This window comes from Rhea pennata, chromosome 1 (genome assembly GCF_028389875.1).
Source record: "Rhea pennata isolate bPtePen1 chromosome 1, bPtePen1.pri, whole genome shotgun sequence".
Lineage (NCBI taxonomy): Eukaryota > Metazoa > Chordata > Aves > Rheiformes > Rheidae > Rhea > Rhea pennata.
Genome location: NC_084663.1, coordinates 160,632,024 through 160,642,085, shown reverse-complemented (window position 1 = coordinate 160,642,085; position 10,062 = coordinate 160,632,024). Strand labels below are relative to the sequence as shown.

Here is a 10,062-nt window from a genome sequence, read left to right as displayed (position 1 = left end):
TTCACGAGCAACAGGTGGGTAACTGCGCCCCTCCGAGCGCGCACACCACCACGACGGCCACGCCGCGTTCAAAGGGGGCAGCTCTCGCTAACCCCGCTCAGCTCTGCCCGCGCTGCGCACGCACAGCCGCGCGAGACGGAGCCCTTGAGGCCCGGCCACAAGCAGCAGCGGCCTGCGCGGGCAGCCTCGCAGCAGCGAAACGCCCGCAGGAAGCGGAACGGGGAGCCCGCGCGGGGATTCCCACCCAGGCCTCGCCCGCCCCCACCGGAGGAGCCGCCTCCCGGCCCTGGGGCGACGGCAGCTCCCTCCGCGGCCAGAGGCCGCTCCCGCCGCCACCGCCCTCCCGCCCGCGCCCGGCCCGGCCCGGCCCGGCCCGGCCCGGCCGTCGGCGGCCTATGGCTGCCACTTCCGGCCGCGCGACCGCCGGGCACCCGCCCAGCCCCGCTCTCCCCCAGCCCGCGCAGCCATTGGCTCATCCCGCGCGGCGCGTCACGGCTGCGCGGCGGCTGGTTGGCCCCGCGGGGAGCGCGTGGCCCGGAGCTGGCCTGCAGAACGGGTTGGGGGCGGGGGCGGGCCGCTGTCTCCTAGGCGACAGCGCAAGGCGAAGGCCGGGAGGAGACGGGCGACCGCCGCCGCGGCCCGCGGAGCCGCCGCTGCCGTCAGCGTCACGTGCGGCCCCCGCGCTTGCGGATTGGCGGGCGCCCGCGCGGCGGGGGCGGTGCCGCGTGACGCGGCGCCTCGCCCGCCCTCCTCGCAGCTCTTTCTTCCTCGCCGGCGCCGCGCGCGGCGGCCGGTTGGCTGTTGCCGTGGCGACAGGGGAAGGAGGGGGCGGGGCCGGCGCCCCACCTCGGCCGCGCCGCAGCCCGTGAGCGCGGCGGCGCCGCCGCGGCCGGGAGCATCCGCCGGGCGGGCGAGCGGGGCGGGGGCGGGCAGGCAGGGCAGGGCGGCGGCGGCCCATGGCGGGCGGGTGAGGAGGGGCCGTCGGCAGGTGCGGGTCGGTCGGGCGGGCGGTCCGCGCCGCGCCGCGCCGGCGGGAGGATGCGCGAGTACAAGGTGGTGGTGCTGGGCTCGGGCGGGGTGGGGAAGTCGGCGCTCACGGTGCAGTTCGTGACCGGCACCTTCATCGAGAAGTACGACCCCACCATCGAGGACTTCTACCGCAAGGAGATCGAGGTGGACGCGTCCCCCTCCGTGCTGGAGATCCTCGACACGGCCGGCACCGAGCAGTTCGCCTCCATGCGGGACCTCTACATCAAGAACGGGCAGGGCTTCATCCTCGTCTACAGCCTCGTCAACCAGCAGAGCTTCCAGGACATCCGACCCATGCGCGACCAGATCATCCGCGTCAAGAGGTGACTCGCCCGGCCCCCGCCCCGCCGCCCGGCCTGGCCCGGCCCGGCCCGGCCCGGCCCGCCGGGGCCTGCGGGCCAACCGCCCCCTCGCCCGGGCCCGCGCTGGGGGGGGGGGGGGGGGAGGCGGCTGTCGCGTCCGTAAGGCTCTTGCCTGCCGTAAGTTTGGGGAGGGGGTCGGAGCAGCACGGCGGGCGCGGCCGGCGGCGGGGGGCGGCAGGCGGGGGGCGGCGGCGGCGGCGGGGGGTGGGGGCCGCCGGCAGCGGCGTGCTTCCCTCGTGGCGCCGCGGCGGCGGCAGCAGCCCGCCCCCGCCGCGGCCGGCGCCTCCGTAAACTTCCCGCGCCTCCTCGGGGCCGACGGCGGTGAGGGCCGGGCCTTCGCCGCCGACGTGCCGCGGCGGGTGCGCCCGCCGTGGCGGAGCACGGCAGGCTGCTTTTGTAACCGCTGCGGTGTGCGGGTGTGCGCCGGTCGGTTCGGTGTCCGCGGCTGAGACGCAGCCAGGTCCACTGAGATACGGGTAGGTGCATCGTTTGAGATCGCAGCAACCATCTGAACCGTAGTGTGGATGAGAAAATGCCGCTGCCAAATCATCCTAGACCTAGAGCTGTTCTTGCCCGCGAAAAGAAACTGTGAATATGTCACAGAACTGGTTTAGGCTTCCACACCTGAAAGGGAAACTCTTATAAATAACTGAGACCACAGCTGTTGGGTTTGCATCTTAATGCAGACCGGGGCTCAAAAGGTGGTAATGGCTAGTAGTATGACTGAGTATTGTCTGTTCACAGAAACCACCCTTCAATACTAAGGCTTGGCTAAGATGTATTTTAACATTAGAGAGGCAGGTGAACAGAGGAAAGAGGAGGGAGGAGATAAAGTTCTGGTATTTTTGGACATTCACAAGTTTCTCATAATAGGAATCTTTTGTAAGAGTCTAGTGTAACTAAGTTACTTGGAATTTATTATGGAAAGTACGCTTACAGTATCTTTGCTACCCTTATCGTTCACGCAGCCCTTATTTAAGAAGAATTTTCTTTAGTAGTTAAGACTTTATTCCTTAATAAATGCCTCCTAATTTCCTATATTTAATCAGTGGTATAAGTTCAATTCGTCTCTGAATATTTAGCTGTGGCTTTTGCAGCTACATTGTACTTTGCTATGGGGTGTCTGCATTCAGACCCAAGCTGACAATATATGACAACACATGAAGCAGAACAGAAAGCAGCTTCTACTTCCATAGTTGTATTGACTCAGCACTGCTAAGGATAGATATAAAAGCTGCTCTTAGTTTTCTTCTGTCATCTATTACCTATTTTATTGCAAAACTCCAACTTTTGACTTTCAATGAGGTACTGTATGAAAGACACGAGCAATATTTAATGCAAAATTTCATTTGTGTAAAGTAATCTTAAACAGATGAAATACTGGATTTAGCCAGTACTGAAATTTTTGAGTTGTAGTTGAAAGGGATGTGTTGTTGACTTGAAATATTCAACAGTAAATTAAAAGAAGTAGTTTAGCAACTGCTGCAGATTTTTACTAGTCAGCTTGTGTTGTTTAATGTACATGTCTTTTTTTAAGACTTTGACTGTAGTGTGAGTTAGAATTTGTAAGCAATGTAAGATCTAATGTGCTATTCAATTAACTGTTAAAAAAGGTGCAAGTTTAACTGGAAGAGTGCATCTTTACAGACTATGCATCTGTACAAGGCAAGGAGTCCTAAATAATTATAATTTACAGTTGCACAAATTCATTTTCTCCATGTTGAGAGGCAAATAATCATAGTGCTGTTTACTTAAGGGCTTTGGATGAGTTGTTCTTGAAATCCACAAATACATGTTTATATATGTATTCAATACAAAACAGTGGTCTAAAAAGATCTCTGAATTTCTGTTGTATCTGGAAACAGTTGGAGGAGGTCTCTGACCTGTATAATATATTGATGGGTAGCACCACTCTTTGCATCTTAGATGTTGTCTTCACTACATTTATTTTGATGGAAGAATCTCTATCTCTTCTATAATTAGGCAGTAAATACAATTATTCTACCAAAAAGCAGAAAAAATAAGTAAAGTTCCTTCTTCAGCTTAAGAGATTCAAACTTGAATCTATTTCCACAGTCTGACACCCACATACTACACCCCCATGTTCCAGACCAAAGTAAGCTAAGGGAGCCCTTCATTCTACCTGATTAAGCTGAATCACTTTATAGGAATGAATGTAGTGTTTACATAGTGAAAAGAGCCATACACCATATGGTTTATGGCTGTGTTACGGACTCTTTAACTCTGAAGCTCGTGGCAGGTCACTCAAGTGGGAAGAGGTTTAGACCACTGTTGTCAGTATAGTTTCTGCTCCTATTCATTGGCTATTTAATATGTAAAAATGCATAAATAATCTTGGGAACAGGACCAAAATCCAGGTCTCCCAGCTTCCAGAAGAGCTTCCTAACGGCAAAACTATAAAGTCAAGTTTCCTTTTGTACTGTGTAATGTGGGAGCCTTGCATGCCTTTCAGGCATGCTGCACAATCTTAACGAGAAGAGCGGAGGATGCTTCCATAACCTTTGAGCAGATAATTGGTATTTTTTCTTGGGAAATGTTGGTTTAAATATAAAACATTTGTATTTTCAAAGTAAATAAAACATTTTGTCTAGATTTTTCTTCAGAAAAGGAGTCCTGGCATCCTGAGTGGATGGATGCACCTCCAGCAATCCTCGCAGAAACACAACTTGAGAAGAGAGGTTTTAGATGTGCTCCCTGGGCCTTGCTCTAGGCCAGAGATTCCCACAGTTGAGCATGTTGCCAGCATTGGATGGAGAATCAGAGTGGTAGAAAATCACAGCTGCAGTTCTTCCTCCTCCAGATATTGCTGCTTACGGTAGTTTCTACCCATCTAGTGACCTGGCTGTAGCTTGTGTTGCACAAAGCAGTAGCTTCTGCACTGAACTCTGTTTACAAAGCCTACCATTAGCCCTGCTTATCTGGAACATGTGCTTTAGTTCTAGTATATGGGAGCAGGAGTTTGGTGACAGGGGATGCACCCCAGGTGAGTGGAGCAGTGGATGCCTTATTTTACTAGATGAGGAATGTGATTAAAAGATAGGACACAGGGGTTGTGTCCTAATGTGGAGCAGTGGGTTGTACGGAATGAGGCCATTCATGTCTGGGCTTGGGAAGCTGAGAGTGCCTTCATGCTCATCTAAATTTGCTGTCACTGATGCTGATAGCTAAGTAAACTTGCGTTTACATTACATTACATTACTGAACAATTGAATGCTTATGCCTTGTTCCAGCCACATGATCTTGGCGGTTCAGGCACCTAGTACCAGTTTCTGGATCCCGCTTGTGCCAAGTCTGTCCCCTGAGCCTTGATCCTTCTGATGCTTGCAGACATGTGCTTCCAAATGCTGAAAGTTTTCAGTGGGGGGGAACTGGAATGTATATAAGCATAATACTTTTCATGTGGTAGCTTCACAGGGCACTTTTTGCTTTTTGTATACAAGAAGGGTAAAGGGAATCAAGTGCTACTTTGCTGCCTCCTTGTGAGAGATTATACAAAACATATTATCTGTGCGTTTTTAGATACTGCAATTCTGAGACCTTCTTTCCCTCCAAAATGGATTTGTAAACCCAGTAGCAAAGAAATGTCTGTTGTTTATGTGCAGATATAGCCCACTCTAGTTTCAGAACAAGCTGAATTTTCTGAAGAAGCCTTTTAGTTTTGAGAATGAGGCTAAACTAGATGAGTGGGCCTGTGCAAGTAAAGGTCTTCAGTGAAGTAAGAACAGAAGCTGTCAAGTGAAACAGATTGGAAGTGATGCACACCAGCTAGTTATGAAGGTTCAGAAAGAAATAATGAGCATACAGATTAAAAAGTATAATTTTTATGGAAGGAAGTTACTTAACTTCTAACACTGGTGTCTGTCTTGAGTGTTTAGAAAGCTCTGTGAAGAGAATCTGTTGATCTCTACCATGTAGTGAGTTTTAATATTGGATATGACTTTATCAGTATTTTTCTCCTATCCTAAAGATATAAAGGTCTAAACCTCATGGGTTATGTATTTTAAGTGCTTATGTAGCTTCAGTACCGTAACTTCTCAATCTGCCTTCCACGGTCTTCAACATACACATTTTTAGCAAATTGCCATGAAATAGAAAAGGATTATTATTTCTATTCCAGCAGAAAACTAAGGCACAAGTAAAGGACTGACAAAGTTAATTGCGTTCCTCACTTGCAAGACTTTCTCTTGACATCTGGCCACTGCTTTAGAGACAGGACTGTTGTTATGCTTATGCTCTTGAAGCAGTATGTCAAGTTCTCCAAATAGCTGTACGTTTGAGAATTTTTTTTTCTCAAGTAGTGAAAAATGTAAATATAAAACTCTTCATTAATCTATTGCTTTTTCTCTAGGAAACAAAGACCAAAACCAAACTTACTAAACTTGATTCATTGAAAATGTGGTTTAAACAATTTAGGTGTATTGATATGAAATACCATGGAAATGTCTCTTGAGTTGACAGTGTTCATTGTAGAGGTGTTTATCCTAAGGATGAAAATCTGCCTCCCAATCTGGGAATTCTGCATGGTAATTCAAAACATACAAGAGAAGTAATTAGGGAAATTTATTAATTGTGAAATCAACATCTCGAGTCAATGATAATTGATGTATTTAGTAACTTAGTAGTGATTAAGTCTGAAAAACTATGCTTGAAATTACAAAATTGCTCAAATGTCTGACTATGTTGCCTTTGAAGTACTATGAAAATTAAATGCTATTTTACTCCATGAGTGTTTAGCACATTGGAGTCCTGATCCTGATTAAAACTGGATAGTATGATCATACAAATGACTGTAAGCATAGTTTTGAGGAGAAGAAATAGCTTAATTTGTTCTTTAGTTCTTCAGTGTAATAGGGTACTATTTAAACTAGGTTAAATTTACTGATACTCTGAAAATTTATGGGTTTCCCATATCACTTTGATTTAGGAAAATATTTTTGTCATTTTTGAGTACACTTTTATGCATTCCATAAGAAACACTGATGTGTTCAGAAGCAAACATGGCTCAAACCTACCATCAAGGGATAACTAAACATTCAATAGAAGTATAACTTGGAAAATACTGTTCCTTTTAAAGTGTGTGTGTGAAAAGTTAACAAATATCTAGGGACTTTCACAGATGCCATGTAGTGATGGCAGAAATAAGAAGAGACTGATAACCTTAAATTCTTAGCAAGAGGTTTTTTTTTCCCTGTGGAAAACTTGATGTGGTGGATTGACTAGGCTATTCATATTTAAGTGAGCAAGGCAGGAAACAATAACATGGTCCACATCCTCTGTAGGACTCCTTGCAAACTCCTAGCCAAGCTGTGAGCTGCTCTCTGCACCCATCAGATAAAACTGCACTTTCTTGCTTTTTATTGCAAGAGCAGATGAATATATTCCATGAAACACTCATACATGTTTCTAAGAAAAGATAGGAAGCGGGATGGAATTCTGGCGTGTTTCTGGCATCAGAAATCATGTTAAAATATTTTTTATGTAATGAAAAACCTATTTTAGCCTTTCATTTTGTGGCAAGGGATACTTACAGAAAGATGTGCCTCAGTTGAGGATGTTGTGGAGTTAGCAGGAAAAGAATGCAAATATTTTAAGTATCTGTAGAGATAGAAGGAAGTGAAAAATGCAAGTAGCTAATCTGATCAAGTCGACCCTGTTCATAACATTGAAGCCTTTAGCAATGAGCATATGGTGATGTCTTGTGTCTTTTGGGGGGGATTCATATGTAGATCATCCCTTAAAAAGCATCTATAACAGAATACAAGTTTGCAGGATATAGAACACTATTGTAAACTTTAGTCTTAAATTCAAATTTCTTTTTATAGTTCTTTTTATACTCTTGTGCTTTTAAGTTCTATATAGCCAGAAAAATTTTATAAAATTATTTTAGTTTTTTAGTGGATCTACATTTGTGTTTTAATTTGCGAATTAATGGATTAATTCCGTCAGACAAAGATTATAGGCTTCTTGATTTACCTGTAGAATTTATATGCAAACCATCCTCTCGAAATTATTTCCGTCAGATTGCACATTTTTTAGGCTATAGAAGATTATAATTTAAAGTTCCATGACTTTGTCTTAAACTTAGGTGTTTCAAGGTGTTCAGTACATCCTTGGAACACATTGCTTTTCATGTTTTCATGTAGAAGCTTTTAATTAAATTCCATACTTGCAAACTTCTCTTGGCTCTTCTTTCTTCAGTCTCCCTTTCTTAGACATTTGAAGTATTCATGCTACTTTGAGTTATTCTCTGCAGAAGCCACAAAAATTTGAGACTTATAAGCAGGGAGTCTTCTGATGACTTTTCGACTGTTTTTTTTTTTTTTTGCCTAGTTGATCATACAGGTATTTCTTCTGAGATTGGGATTCTCCCCTCCCTTCCCACTCTGCACAAGCCAAGGTGACATGACAGTTTATGTGAACACTGGAAATAAATCTTTTTATCCCCTCCTTGTTTTCTTTGAACTCTTATTGAAAATGCCAAGTAGGCAAGCTCCTTTTGTATGCATGTTTAGTTTAGATTGTGCTAGCTTAGAGTACAGCACTTTTTTTTTCTCTTTTTTCCCTGCTTGATGCTTGTATCACTTAGCATCGTCTTCTGTTTTCAGGTTTTAATTGCTGCTGTAGCTCATGTTGTTGTAGAGATGTGTGAATAAATATGGATAACTAAAATTATCAAATAGTAGACAGTATGTGGTGAGACTTCTTAAATTTGCTTTCAGTCATATAATGTTACTTGATTGTGTCTGTGTCAGAAAAATGCACTTTAGTGTGCTAAAATCACTCTCATGTTTGGTCTTTAATGGCTTTCATAGTTTAGTATAACCACATTAATGCTTGGGGTTGACTATATCTTGCTCTTGACTGAACTGTTTTGACACAGGTTTTGCAATGAATAATAGAAAAACTATCAAAAATTCATTTGTCATCAGGATTTCTGTTAGTTTTACTGTTGATGTGTAGAAGCCAATTCTTTAAATACTGTTTCTTACAGTCAATTCAGTTGGCAGTAACTTGCATCTTTAAAAACAAACATGATGCTCTCTACCCCTTAGCTGAGTACTCTGTGCAAGAAACAAATTTTTGTTATTTGGTCATAAATGAAACATTCTGAGTAATAGTATATTTTATTAAAGGTTCTGTTAGAAGGCATATTCTTCAGACTGAAATTTTAAAAATAGATATTCCTTGACAGTTGAGAGAGGGGTTTTAGGTGAATAAAAATTAAGGATTTGAGAGGTTGGCTGCCCAGAAAATCATTAAATCCATTCCTTTACTAGCTTTCCCCTAAACAAGGCAGTTTTGGAATTATGTTCACCTAAGAACAAACCTGGGGTTACTGATTAGTTAACTTACGAAATATTGCAAGTGTTGCTCAAAGCTTTTCTCCTGGTAAATTGTGTAGGTGGTATGCGATAAGGTTTTGAGAGAGAATAGGGAAGCAATTGGGACTGCAGTGCTAAATTATCTTGGCACGTAGTGACTTGTACAAAGATTTACATGATTGTTAAGGTAACAAGAACCATAGCTATCTGCTGCTTCATGTTCTTATTCATTACATTTCTGCCTTTTTTGCCAGAGGTTTCTAATATAGGGCTGGTCTTTGTTTTTTTGCTGCAGTAATCCAAACAGATAGTCTAGATAGTTCAGTGATGAGTGCAGCTCAAACACTTTTTTTCTTTGTCAGTGGGGGTGATTCCTTAAATCCTCGTCTAGACAGGAGAATTAAAGGTGAGATATGAGCATATTATCCCTTCTCAGTATTGGCTAGCACATGGCTAGCACACTTAGTTGGTGCTGAATGCTTCAAAAATGGGTGGGTAACCAAGTGTTTTATTCTTGTCTCGGTCAGGCCTAGACTAGGTGAAAGCTCAGGTGAAGGACAAAGAAGGAAAATATTTTGGGAGTTGATTAGCTTGTGTTTTGAAACGTGATTTAAGTCATGTAGATAACTACATTTTAAAAGGTGTCAATGTTCTGTCTTCTGCAAAACATCAGGGTTATGATGCAGACGATATTACAGTATTTCAGAGTATTAGAATGTAACTGCTTATGATAGTGGTCTCTGGCAAAATAAAATTTCTGCTATGATTTGATGGCTTCCCGTTATTGTTCTGGAAAACAGGTAGCCACCTTAACTAAAAGATTAATAGTGCTTGAGATTCTCCCATGAGTATCGACTTGACTAGGATTCAATTTGAACTGGAAATGAATTGGATAATGGTGCCGAACTTGAAGTGCTCTGAATGTTACGAAGAAAAGTTTCGGACCTGGGTTTCTGATTAGTTACAAGAAAGAGCTGCTTTCGAGAAATAACCACACAGCTCACCTCTTGGCTATGTGTGTGCTTGCTGTGACAAGATAGTTTTGTTTTGGGTAGGAGCATGTTTGTGCTGTTTGCCCTCTTACCCTCTATACTGTAAGATGCATTAGGAGTAAGATGGGACTAATCAGTCTATTTTCTTTTGATTAGATTTGGTTGCAGTTTCCCGCATTACCATAATCTTTTTAACTGATGTGCTAAATGTTACTTTAAATGTTTTATAAAGGTGCAAATAATTTTCTTTTGAAAATTTTCTGTAAGACCTGTCTAGTAATGCATAAATGAAATATTTTCTTAAGAACAGCTTTCCAATTGAAATTTCCTTTCCGT

The 10,062-nt window shown here is 44.3% G+C and overlaps 1 protein-coding gene across 1 annotated transcript in view; it reads left to right on the top strand.

Moving 5' to 3' along the window:
• The first annotated feature begins 1,034 nt into the window (after positions 1-1,034).
• Positions 1,035-10,062, top strand: part of RAP2A (RAP2A, member of RAS oncogene family) — a 31,888-nt gene continuing 22,860 nt past the window's right edge. The window contains exon 1 of the mRNA XM_062566838.1: positions 1,035-1,352. Coding sequence (XP_062422822.1) covers positions 1,039-1,352 — 314 coding nt within the window. The 5' untranslated portion in view covers positions 1,035-1,038. The remainder of the gene's footprint in view (positions 1,353-10,062) is intronic.